The following is a 13461-nucleotide window of genomic DNA, read 5'->3' on the forward strand; positions in this document are numbered from 1 at the left end:
GAGATAAATAAGGAAATACAATTTCCTAGTTAATGAAATTATTCCCAAAAAATGTTTCATTCCCTTAAAAGCTCTGGAAAACTTAATTGTCATTGTGCATGATTTTTATTTTTATTTTTAAAAATAATTAAAATACATTTAATCTTTTCAAAATATAATATAGGTAAGTATTTAAAAAAAGAAAAAATGAGCCATGGACTCAAGTGATGAGTTTAAATAGCCTAGTGGTTAAGATGACCCTAAGTCTATAAAACCAAACATTGTACTAAGTTTTATATAATATGTTTCCTTATATAACTTAATAAGTAATTTGCTGGTCATATAATTTTGATCTTTGAAACATCAGTTGCAGATGAAGAGTGGTCCAGCAGAGCTGTTTAAGAGCTTTAGAAAAATTGTTTTACCAATCTTAACGTTACTGTTGTTACTCAAAATCAATTTCTCTTCATTTGATACCAACACTTATTCTTTGCTTCAAAATATTAATGATAATGCCATTACCCAACTACTCTCTCCAGACAATTCAGAGAAAACAGGGCAAGTGTGTAACATCTTTGTGGGAAAATGGGTGCCAAATCCAAAGGGACCATACTATACAAATGAAACAAACTGTGTGATCGATGATCGACAGAATTGTATGAAATATGGAAGACCGGATAGTGATTTCTTACACTGGAGATGGAAGCCAAATGATTGTGAGCTTCCACTTTTTAATGCTACTCAATTTCTGCAAATTTTTCGTGGAAAGACTTTGGCTTTTGTTGGGGACTCCGTAGCAAGAAACCAAATGCAGTCACTTGTGTGCCTTCTATCTAGTGTACGTAAGCATTCATAAAACTTTCATTACTCAAATGCAAATCTCTATTGATCAGTCCACAATATATACATCTTACATAAACATAGGGTCCGGTGAAAGGCAAAACTCTAAGGAAGTGTGTAATCTAGAAAATCTAAACAAATGAAAGGATTCATCATTCACGGCTCGAACCAATAACTTATAGTTGTAATAGATAACAGAATTGGCCAAACCAAATGACTTATAGATAAGAGAATTGGCAAAATCATAGTTGTAATATATATATATATATATATATATATATTGAACTTGTTTAATTTTCCTACATTATTGTTAAACAAAATATCATGTTTACGTCTCAGGCGGCCATTCCTGTTGACGTATCAGAGACTCCGGACACAAGATTCAGGCGATGGTTGTATAAAGATTACAACTTCACAATCATGGCCCTATGGTCTCCACTGTTGATCAAATCCCATGAAACTGATCCTAGTTACAGTCTCATGAATCTGTATCTGGACAAGGCCGATGATGCCTGGGCAAGTCAGGTTGACAAAGCTGATATTGTCATAATCTCTGGAGGGCAATGGTTCTTTAGGCCATTTTTGTACTATAAAAATGATCAGCTCATTGGATGTTACCTATGCAATGATAAAAATGTTACAAAACAGAGCCATTTTTATGGATACAGAATGGCGTTTCGTACAGCTTTCAAGACCTTTTTAAACCTGAATAAATCAAAGGGTCGATTGGTAATGCTAAGGCCATACTCCCCTTCACATTTTGAGAATGGGGAATGGAATAATGGAGGGAATTGCAATAGAACAAGTCCCTACAAGAATGAAGAAATGAAATTGGAGGGATATGAATTGAAGATGTATTTGACGCAATTGGAAGAATTGAAGGCAGCAGAAAAAGAAGGTAGAAAAAGGGGTAGTGTCAAATTCAAATTGCTAGATACAACTGAAGCAATGGTAATGAGACCAGATGGACATCCAAGTCATTATGGACATTGGCCAAATGAAAAGCAAATACCTGATTGTGTGCATTGGTGAATGCCAGGCCCTGTTGATACTTGGAATGAGCTTTTGTTAGCAACTCTTAAGATGGAAGGAGATGAATTCATTCAGAGATAGAAACAGAAATATTCTTGGTACCAACCCTACAATAATAAACTTTTTAGATGTATGTGTAATAATCTTACACAAGTTCTAGTACTCCATGCAGTTTTAAGTTTTAACCATGCTTTGCAATGTCAATAATCAAATATTCAATCAATGATATGGCCTTACGAGGCATAAATTCATTCATATAAACTCATGTTCATAAAGGTTTAAGTTTTCTAAACCTTTTCCTGATAAGACAAGTATGCAACTAATGTCCTACGAAATAAAAGTTCTCAAAAAAAAAATTTATCTTAGCGTAATTAAATCATAATTAAAAATAGAGAAAAATTATGTATTGATTTAAAATAAATATCATAGATATAGTTTCTTTTAATTCTAATTCGTAGCAAACATATTGTCATTTTTGCCTCTCCCCTAAGCTCACTCACCACTCTCAAGTCTCTCCATCGCCTCTCTCACTCTTGTACAAAGAATACAAATATTTTGTGTTTGTAAAAAGCGAGACATAGTGTATATACAAATACAAATAAATATCTCTCTGTCCCATACACTTAAAGTTATACTAATACAAAATTTTCTCTTAACATTTATGTTTTGTCTCTTTCTCTCGTTTTATGCAAACACAATGTACAAGAGAGATTTGATATATTAATACAGATCTTTTAACTCAATTCAATTGTATATTAACTTGATTCAGTTGTATATAATTTCAAATTTTATGTAGGTATATAAACGCAATCATTGATACATATACATAGTAGTTAGTAGTTACATATATATCATTATCCAACCGGTATACATATACTATTTACATCTTTCTTCTCTCTCCTTATCTCACTCGCCACGTTATCCTAATACAAAGAACATAAACATATACAAACACAATTTTCATCGAAATAGAAGCCCTATTTATACAAATCATGTGCTCCATAACAAACATAATTTAGGTTTGCTATGGAGCAAAAATGGCAAAACTATAACTATAAAACGCTAAACATAATTTAGGTTTGCTATGGAGCAAAAATAGCAAAACTATAACTATAAAACGCTAACCTAATTTTTACGTTTGTTATTCCAAAAAATTTACTCAAAATACTCTGACTCAAAAAAATTTATCAAAGAAAAATATAAACAAAATTTTTGGGGCAATTCGTGCAAAAGCTTACTATTTACTTGCCAAACCAATGGGTGGATAAAAGGCTAACTTGGTCCATTTGTTATGGGCTAAATTTTCAACCCAGCCCAAGGCTGGTCCTTATTCAAAGTCCAATAAGCAGTAAGCGGGACAGGTGATTCATTGAGAAAATTAAGTTAGCGTTGGTCATAAATTTTTAAGTATTTTTGGCAAATATTATTTGGATCAAATTTTGAGTGAAATTTGACAATATATTTGGTCATAATATTCAAAAAATATAATTTATTTTTTTAGAAAAATATAATTTATACTCGTAAGTTTTAAAAACTATAAACTAACCATAAGTTTGTATTACAAGTCAATTGGATCTTCGTTGCAAAAAATAATAACTAGTGCTCATGTCACTAGAGAATGTGGTAGTTTGGAGTGAGCGCAATAAGTACTTACTTTGTCTACTCCGAGTCAATTGTTATCATTTTCATCAACAAATCATATCATCACTTTCATATTCACTGAATATTTCATCACTACTTTGGTGTTCACAAAAAAATTATATAATACAATGCAAACTATAGTGGGTATTTTTGTGAAAGACAAAAATTTAATGTAAAATTTCAATTTTCAAAAGATTCCAAATAATGAGATTTGACTCCATACTAGAAAAATTTAATATCTAGAATTTTGCTAAAAATATTTATCAAAATGATAACAAATTATATGAATAAAAATTATTTATCATTTTTTTTCCTAAATATTATTTGAAAAATCCATGGGCCAAAGAGTATCTTGATCGGTGAGCTCCAATTCCTTTAGAAATTCCCCCTCCGTAATGTGTTGACTCTCTTACCAGTTCATATTGCCTGTTAAATCGATTTGCTATCACTATAATAATAGATCGACAATAAAAATAAATAATTATGACATAAAAATATATATAAAATAATTTATTTCTCGATAACTCATTTCAACATAATTAATTATGAGATACAATTGTTCCAATCCAAATCAAATGATTGTTGCTTTCTTTGCTTCCTTAATCATCCAATTTTATTTCCTCCCTTCTCAAATGATTTAACTTACACCTACAGATATGTATGACTCTATTCATCTTTACTAGCAATCAAACAATTTCCATTCTTTCCTCTTTGCTGGCGGCTATTCGAACAAGTATGTAAATGCTTCTCAACTACTACTCCATTCTGACGTACCAAAGTTGACATTTATTTATACAGAAATATTAATGATTCAATTTGTATTTTGATAATTTTTCAGATAAGATTAACGCGCTTAAGTTTCGATGAAGAAAATCAAAAGGCAAGTTAAATCCATCATTGAAAAACCTTTTAATAATCCTACCAAACCCTATATAACCCATTCACAGCCAACTTCATCTTCCTCACAATCCTTTGCCATGGCGTCATCTTCACAGCCTTTCATCTTCCCAGGTACCCAATCCACTGTTCTACCTGACCCGTCTCCTTTTTTTGCTCCTCATCTCCTCACACACCCTTTGCCCACTAATTCTTTCTTTCAAAATTTCCTACTCAAGAACGGTGATCAACCTGAATTTATACACCCATATATCATTAAATCGTCCCTTTCATCTCTTACTCTTTGTTACCCATCTCAGTTCCACAATCCGGCTTTCATTTACCAGATTTTTATTGCTGATCTGACCATCAGCGCGTTGAATAATCCCAATCCAAATGCACCCCATGTAATTTCATCCTTTGATGATCTTAGTGTCACATTAGACCTTCCCTCTAGCAAACTTAGGTTCTTTCTTGTTAAAGGTTCTCCCTTTATTACGTGTAGTGTTATTGAAAATGTAGCCATATCGATTTCGACAATTCACGCCATTCTTGAATGTTCACCCAATGGTAATCGTACTAAATATACCATCAAGCTAAATAATGGGCAAACTTGGGTTTTGTATGCTTCATCCCCAATTGATTTGAGCAATGATGTATCGTCTATCACGTCTGGTGTGTTTTCAGGTATTATTAGGATTGCTTGTTTGCCAAGTTCTGATCAAACTAGTGAAGCAGTTCTTGATCGTTTCAGTTCTTGTTATCCTACAAGTGGTAATGCTGTTTTCAAGCAGCCATTTTGCTTGGAGTACAAGTGGGAAAAGAAGGGATGGGGTGACTTGCTTATGCTGGCTCATCCCCTCCATCTTCAGCTCCTTTCTGCTGAAGATAGCTCTGTAACTGTCTTGGAGGGATTTAAGTACAATAGTATTGATGGTGAGCTTGTGGGTGTCGTTGGAGACTCATGGATATTGAAGAGTGACCCTGTTTCTGTAACATGGCATTCCACTAAAGGTGTTAAGGAGGAGGCATTTCTAGAGATAATTGACGCATTGAATAAGGATGTTGCTTCCTTGGATTCGAAGGGAATATCTACAACATCATCTTATTTTTATGGAAAATTGATTGCAAGAGCAGCAAGGCTGGCATTGATAGCTGAAGAGGTTTGTCACCTTGATGTTATCCCTGCAATCTGCAAATTCTTGAAGGATACAGTTGAACCATGGTTGGAGGGGACTTTCCAAGCAAATGGTTTCTTTTATGAATCAAAATGGGGTGGAATTGTGACTAAGCAAGGGGCGTTGGATTCGGGAGCTGACTTTGGTTTTGGGGTCTATAATGATCACCATTTTCATATTGGTCATTTCCTTTATGCGATTGCAGTGCTAGCCAAGATAGAGCCCATCTGGGGGAGGAAGTATAAGCCACAAGCTTATGCACTTATGGCAGATTTTATGAATTTGAGCAGGCGATCAAATTCAAAGTATGCCCGCCTGAGGTGTTTTGACTTGTGGAAGTTGCATTCTTGGGCTGGGGGATTGACAGAGTTTGCAGATGGACGAAACCAAGAGAGCACAAGTGAAGCAGTTAATGCATACTATTCAGCAGCTTTGATGGGTTTGGCCTATGGGGATACCCATCTTGTTGCCATTGGATCGACCCTTTCAGCTTTAGAGATTCATTCTGCACAGACTTGGTGGCATGTGAAAGAGGGAAGCACTTTATATGGGGAAGAATTCACAAAAAACAACAGGGTGGTGGGTGTTTTATGGTCTAACAAAAGGGATAGCGGCCTTTGGTTTGCTCCACCTGAATGGAAAGAGTGTAGACTTGGAATTCAGGTCTTACCAATATTGCCCATTACTGAACTTCTGTTTTCAGACGTGCAGTTTGTGAAGCAGTTGGTCGAATGGACACTGCCAGCTCTGGCAAGGGAAGGGGTTGGAGAAGGATGGAAAGGGTTTGTGTATACTTTGGAAGCAATATATGATAAAGTGGGTGCTTTGAACAAAACTAGGAGCTTAACTGGGTTTGATGATGGAAATTCTCTTTCAAATCTTCTATGGTGGATTCATTCTAGAGATAATGAAGTGGCAGAAGGTGATAGAGGAAGCAAGTTCTGCTGGTTCCGACACTACTCTCATTGATTCTTTTACGGTGTCTTACATTTTGAGTATTCTCAATATGATCTGATGGGAACCATTAAAAAAAAAGGATACTTAGTTTGGTGATTTGGTATTTGTCTTTTCTCTTTCTGTATATAAATTTGGAGCGCTTTTTTGCAGCACAATGCTCTGTGATATGATTGCTGTAATTTTCCGCCAGATTGCTATGAATAAAAGTCCAACTTTGCCAAAATTTTGGTTACTTCAGAATGAAAAACAAAAATAATGCAATGTAATAATAATTTGCTAAGTTGATCAGCGGTTGGTACCTGTAATTTCCAAATTGAGTAGGTGAAGCCGTGAATATTGCTACTGTATTGATCTTTGGGTATCTGAGGTTGATTTCAGACATTTCTAATATTAGATGTGAATTATCAAATCACGTGAGGTGAAGGACTCTGATGTTCGTAGACATGAATGCATAATTTTGACTTCTGCTGGGATACACATTATATAGGAAGAAGAGATATGCTTGTTATGAATGGTGATGTGATCTAACCAACCAAATCTCTTATAGCACTGGAAAATTAAAGACAAATGAAAACTGATTGATCTTCTGGTTTATCTGAAAATTCCAAAGCTGCTGCTTGAAAATCCTTGCTCTTGGATCTCGACATATATGCCTGCCTCCATGTTGCTATATTCTTTGACCCCTTTTCAGATTTTCAACTAGCAGGAAGCTGCTACTCTAAATTTGTCTTGAAATCTGGGAATAGTTGGGGTTTTGTCTGTTCCTTCCCTGTGTTCCTTTAACTCAAATATTCTGTTTGTGGGAATTTTGAAAGTGAAACAATTGCAACTTTTACAATACAATGTTCTTATACATATAAGGCAAGTAAGAGGTTAGAAGCAAAGGAAAATTCATCATCGTTTAAAATGGTGTTGTGAATATGGTGTGCATAAACATGAAAGGAAATGAGTAGGCTGCGTTGAAGTGGATGTTTGAGGGAGTACTGATCTCATCTGTTTTTGGAAGTGCAATAAGAGTATAGTAAGCTGGGAAAATGCCATAAAATGGAAATGTTAAGAGTCATCGGCAAAGAGGGATATAAAGATGTAAAGGAGCTAGGTGAGTATATTCATGCATCAGATATCTGACAACTCAAGTGAAAAACTAAGTCAACTGTTGAATGTATAATTTAAAGCTAGCCTGCTTTTACCAGGCAGAAAGGTTACAATTTTGTAGTTCAAATTTTTTTTGAAGTTGCAGGATAGTTTGATAAATTTTAGAAAATGCATCAATTAGAACCCCTTCAAAGAGAGCCGTTTTGCAGATAAAGATCATTCGTGAATATTTGCTGCAACTTGTTCCACCAAAACATATACTCATAACTTAAATCCAATGTCAAAATTCTCTTCTTTTTTTTCTACGAAAAGTTTAACATTTTGAGATTGGAAATGGAAATAGAAGTATTAGCAACAGAAGTATCCCACTAAATAGTTTTTAATTTTTCTTTATTTACTCACCTCATGAGAAATTAATTATTCATATATTAATTTATGTATAAATATATAACGATTCATAAATAAATAACAAATAAAATTATATATATATATATATATATCAAGTTCTTACTTGTTATCACAACAACACGTACGTTCTGAATCAATCATTGATATCATTTTCCCAAGTGTGAATGATTTATGTAGATTGACCGCAGCCCTGCATGATGGTGACAGATTTGACAGTCAATGAAGCCTCATATTTTTGTTCCACTCTTAATATATATACACACTCGAGTATTAATTATAAATGATCTTTTATGATAAATAAATAAATATTATATGCTATCACACCCCAAGAATTCGGAAAATATAAAAGCACGCCTTCGGTATTTACGATTTATAACCGTAAAGATTACAAATTAAAGGCATGATGCATCTCTAGACTAAAACTGAGACGCCCATTTTATATTGTTTGATTTAGCCCTAACATTACGTACCAGTAAGTTATTTTTCCAGCGCTGGATAAAAAGAAGTGTTATTTTTCCGGTGAAATCTCTTTGGTTCTCAGCTCTTCATGACACCCATTTTATATCTTTATTGATTCAGCAAAAGTTACTCAATTAGTTCCAAATTAGATGTGCATTTTTTTTTAACCACAGCTATAATTATGGCGCTTCAAAAAGGCTTAAATACTAAGGAAGCTTCTGAAAGCCTTTATTAGGTCCTATATTAATAAGGAGGAGTAAATCTTAAAAAACTTTATACCTCGGTAAGGCAAGCAACCCTTAAACCCAAAAAAGAAAAAGAGTCTTTGATTTCCTTTCCTTATTTTGAAGATTTAAGAGTCAAACAACTTTCTTTCCTTTAGCTTGGCGAATCGCATCTCTACACTATGACGCTTGTGCAATTTAAAAGGTGATTAAAAAATTATTAATTATCAATTTTATTGTTCCACCCTTTGTTCGTATTAACAAGCCTCTTGAAAAAAATTCTTAAATCTTTAGAAGGCCGTATTAATTGTAGGATAAATGAAAAAATTTAATTAATATTATCTTAATTTAATAAATAATCATGTAATTTGGGATAGATAATTTTAGTAAGATATTCCATCTGAGACGATTGGGGATAAATTTTTTTCCCTTGTAAATATTCCTTCTGGTTGGATAAAGATCCGGTCAAGTTTAATTAGGTCAAGTAATGTTTAATGACCTTATAGGTTGATGTCATGTGTACTATATAATAATTTATATTAAGATTTACAGGAATTAAATATGCGAATTTCCTGACTTTTTAGCCGCCAAACTTCTTCGAAAATAATTTTACTCATGCTTTCTCCAAATTCAACCTCTAAATAGTAATTCAATTAAAGAACATGATGATACATTTAAACCAAAATTTATTTGGAGGTTTTCAAATAATTATAAAAATATATTTATTCATATTCTTCCAAAGTGTCGAATTCTTTAAAATTAGAGTACGAGGTTTGACAGGTGCCAGTGTTATTTTCTTTTTGAAAATATTAGCTAGGGTATATTTAATTATTTTATTTGATAGTTTTAGAAAATAAAAATAATGGAAGACTTTGTTGTTTTTATTATTAAAATGAGTATATAATTTAAATAAATTTCAATCATAAATTATTATATAATACACATGACATAATCTATAAAGTTACTAAACATTACTTGACCTAATTATATTTGACCGAATCTTTATCTCTCGGTTCCCCAACCCTTCATCATTCTCCCAAAAATAAATGTTACTTTTCTTGGTTCCCCAACCCTTCATCATTCTCCAAAAAAAAATGTTTACTTTTCTTATTTTAGCTGGCTCCCATAAACCCACACAAAAAATAAATAAATAATACTCCTTTTATTTTTCATGTCGTCCATGCTAAGTACTATAAATAAATAGATAGTTTTTAATATTGGTTACTTCGTAAAATTAATATATACATGATATTATTTTTTTTTTTTGTGAATTATTAATTTTTAAAAATATATAAATTAATTAATTAAAATAAATTAATTCATGTTCATAGATTGTTTAAAAATAAATAAAAAAATAAAAAAAAATAATAAACTTAATTTATTAATACATGTGAAAAATAAATGATAACATATAAATAGAAACGGAAGAAGTAACAATTATATAATAATAATAAAGTGGGTGGGTGGGTGATGTTTTGTTTTGTTTTTAGCTTAGCAACTTTGAACTTACCGTTTCTTGAAGCACTTTCTGATCATGATGTGCTAATCAAAATATAACCAACCACCATCTTCACTCTAATAGTATACATTGACCTCAGCAGTCAGCACCCAACGGCACAAAATGTGTACCAAATCTTTGTAACGTTCACTATGATTTGTTCTATTATATCTGCCTCTCATTAGTTAATGTCAAAAACCAGAGAAGTAGGTCAATATGTTTTGTCCTTCTGTAACGTTAATATTCACGTATTAACTTTAATTGCACAAGAAATTAAGCAATTAGAGCCCCTTTTCTCTCTTTCATCTCCTCTTTTTTCTCATTTTTGTTCCCTTAAATTTGCAGAAATCTTGGACTTTTCAGCAACTATTCTTGACGACTTCATTGACACGAAGATGTCACGTTCTGAATTTCTCACTTATTCAAAGTCAACTAGACAATAGAGAATCTCCAGATTCAGATTTTCTATCTATTCCTAATCCACCTTCTCTTTAAATTAAACCAAGTAGCCAATATATTAAAAAGGGTCTTCTAAAAATCTCTTCTTTAATCATCTTGAATGGGAGCTGGTCCTCCAAAACCTCTGTACAGTGAGTATTCAATCCTCAACAGCATGAAAATGGTGCCACTTTTACTGTTTTATGCATTTTCTGTTTTTGTACAGGGTTATAATGCTGAATTAACCTTGCACCAAAGCACTCAGTTTCTCTTCCCTCAAGGAAAATCTTTAGTCTTGCCTGAACCATCAGATTACTTTTCTAGTCATCTTGTATCTACCCCTTTGCCCACTAATTCATTTTTTCAAAATTTTGTACTCAAGAATGGTGATCAGCCTGAGTATATCCAACCTTATCTTATTCGCTCTGCTAACTCATCCATTTCTATTTCTTATCCATCTCAGAACATTACCTCTGATTTCATTGAACAGATTTTTCGACCCGATTTAACTATATCTGCTTCCAACAATCCTAAGCCAAATCATCGCCATGTAATCTCATCATACAGTGATCTTAGTGTTACTTTGGACTTGCCATCGAGTAACCTTAGATTCTTTCTTGTAAGAGGTAGTCCTTATTTGACTTTTGCTGTCAATGGGAGGAACACTTCAATTTCAATCTCAACGGTGGATCCAATTCGCAAGCTCTCCTGTGATAGTTCTTTTACTAAGTACACTATCAGACTCCGGAATCGTCAATCGTGGATCCTATATGCGTCTGCACCGATTCATTTGACTAATAATGTATCCACCATTAAGTCTGGTGGGTTCTCAGGTGTTATTCGTATTGCTCTACTGGCTGATTCTGATTCCCAATTTGAGAAAATACTTGATACGTATAGCTCGGCTTATCCCGTGTCTGGAAGTGCCATTTTGGGGTCTTTTGCTCTCAAGTATAAGTGGGATGTGAAGGGTGCGGGGAAGTTGCTAATGCTTGCTCACCCCCTCCATTGTCGACTTCTTTCAAAAGCAGATGCTTCAGTAACTGTGCTGGAGGATGTCAAGTATAGTAGCATGGATGGTGAGCTTGTTGGTGTAATTGGAGATACATGGGATCTTAAAACAGAGTCAATCCCAGTATCATGGCATTCGATTAAAGGTTTGAATAAAAAATCAATCCCTGAAATTATTCGTGCACTTGGTAACGATGTTAAGACTTTGAATGCATCAAACATATCTGCTACATCGTCTTACTTTTATGGGAAATTGGTTGCTAGAGCAGCAAGATTGGCACTGATTGCAGAAGAGGTTTCTTATCCCAAGGTAACACCGGTAGTTGTTCAATTCTTGAAGGATATGATAGAGCCTTGGTTAAACGGAACATTTGGTGCCAATGGCTTCTTCTATGACAATAAATGGGGTGGACTTGTGACTGAACATGGGTTAAATGACACAACAGGTGATTTTGGTTTTGGAATTTACAATGACCATCATTTTCATTTGGGATACTATATATATGGCATTTCAGTGCTTACAAGATTTGATCCTGCATGGGGAAAGCAGTACAGGAGTCGAGCGTATTCTTTAGTGGAAGATTACACGAACTTGGGACCGAAGAAGAACCAGCATTACACGCGTCTTAGGTGTTTTGACTTATGGAAACTACATTCTTGGGCTGCAGGGCTGACTGAGTTTCCATTTGGAAGAAATCAAGAGAGCACAAGTGAAGCAATTAATGCATATTATTCAGCAGCATTGATGGGATCCGCATATGGAGATGCAGATCTTGTTTCGCTTGGCTCCACTCTAACAGCCTTTGAAATCCAGTCAGCACAGACTTGGTGGCATGTAAAAAGAGATAACAAAATATATGCACCAAGATTTGTGAAGAAGAATAAGGTTGTTGGTATATTATGGTCTAGAAAAAGAGACAGCATTCTCTGGTTTGCTCCAGCTGAGAGGAAAGACATTAGGCTTGGAATTCAAGTTCTACCAATATTGCCAATCACTGAGGTTGTGTTTTCTGATGTTGATTATGTGAAGGAGCTCGTAAAATGGGCATTCACTAGCGTACCCAAAAACAGAACTGAGGAAGGATGGAAAGGATTTGTTTATGCCTTGGAAGCAATTTATAAGCAGAAGCAAGCTCTAAAAGAAGTGAGGGACCTTAGCAGTCATGATGATGGAAATTCACTCTCAAATCTTTTGTGGTGGATTCATAGCAGAAAATGATCAGCTTTAAACTTGAGAATTCACTAATTATGCTTGTTACATTGTTTATTCTTGATGGATTGAACAATTCCATTTGTTAACTTCATATCATACCAATGTGTTTAATAACCAATATGTCACAAAGTTCATGTTTTTACACTGGACCATTATTTGAAGCTCTTTTACATGAATAAATAAATATGCACCATAATCTATTGAGTTCCTAAGTAGAATCTTGTTGCTGCTACATTCTGTTTCTGTTACCTATCTTGAGATACTACGCTATTGACACTTATCCACCTAGCCAAATGTCACTTGAACGACCACCTGTGGAACCAAGTGGGCTGATTCACTGAGTTGCATCAGTTGGTTCGTGCAAACAATGGCATATATGCTAAATGAATTTTTTACACAAGTTGTATCGGCCTATTATTACAACTGTGTCTGTCTTGTATGAATTTAAGTCCGAAAATGTATACGTTAAGACTTCATTTTGTTGTCCCAATTTGATGTTTATTTTACACACATATATATAAAGTAATGTTGGATGATACCCTTTGTAGGAAGGTGTGCATTGCGTGCAAATATGTTGCCTCCATTGAAGAAGACGAGTATATACATATGTTT

General features: G+C 33.9%; 3 protein-coding genes across 3 annotated transcripts; all 3 read left to right on the top strand.

Annotated features, from left to right (window-relative positions):
* The first annotated feature begins 241 nt into the window (after positions 1-241).
* On the top strand, positions 242-2112 carry LOC101259508 (protein trichome birefringence-like 19). The gene is made up of 2 exons (XM_019212099.3): positions 242-817; positions 1159-2112. Exons 1-2 carry the CDS (start codon positions 353-355, stop codon positions 1849-1851), a joined length of 1158 nt encoding a protein of 385 aa, XP_019067644.1. The 5' UTR covers positions 242-352; the 3' UTR covers positions 1852-2112.
* Positions 2113-3933: 1821 nt separating this feature from the next.
* LOC101265981 (glucan endo-1,3-beta-D-glucosidase-like) lies at positions 3934-6726 on the top strand. Its single transcript, XM_004232055.5, has 2 exons — positions 3934-4225; positions 4331-6726. The coding sequence occupies exon 2, from the start codon at positions 4356-4358 to the stop codon at positions 6513-6515; it is 2160 nt and encodes a 719-aa protein (XP_004232103.1). The 5' UTR covers positions 3934-4225; positions 4331-4355; the 3' UTR covers positions 6516-6726.
* A 3066-nt stretch (positions 6727-9792) lies between these two features.
* LOC101265693 (glucan endo-1,3-beta-D-glucosidase) lies at positions 9793-13061 on the top strand. The gene has a single exon (XM_004232054.5). The coding sequence runs from the start codon at positions 10747-10749 to the stop codon at positions 12853-12855; it is 2109 nt and encodes a 702-aa protein (XP_004232102.1). The 5' UTR covers positions 9793-10746; the 3' UTR covers positions 12856-13061.
* The last annotated feature ends 400 nt before the right edge of the window (positions 13062-13461 follow it).

Source organism: Solanum lycopersicum, chromosome 2, assembly GCF_036512215.1.
Source record: "Solanum lycopersicum chromosome 2, SLM_r2.1".
Taxonomy (NCBI): Eukaryota; Viridiplantae; Streptophyta; class Magnoliopsida; order Solanales; family Solanaceae; genus Solanum; species Solanum lycopersicum.

Coding starts and splice junctions, on each gene's coding strand:
- LOC101259508 (XM_019212099.3), top strand. CDS start 353: ATGAAGAGTGGTCCAGCAGAGCTGTTTAAGAGCTTTAGAAAAATTGTT. Junction 818..1,158: donor TTGTGTGCCTTCTATCTAGT/GTACGTAAGCAT, acceptor TTTACGTCTCAG/GCGGCCATTCCTGTTGACGT.
- LOC101265693 (XM_004232054.5), top strand. CDS start 10,747: ATGGGAGCTGGTCCTCCAAAACCTCTGTACAGTGAGTATTCAATCCTC.
- LOC101265981 (XM_004232055.5), top strand. CDS start 4,356: ATGAAGAAAATCAAAAGGCAAGTTAAATCCATCATTGAAAAACCTTTT.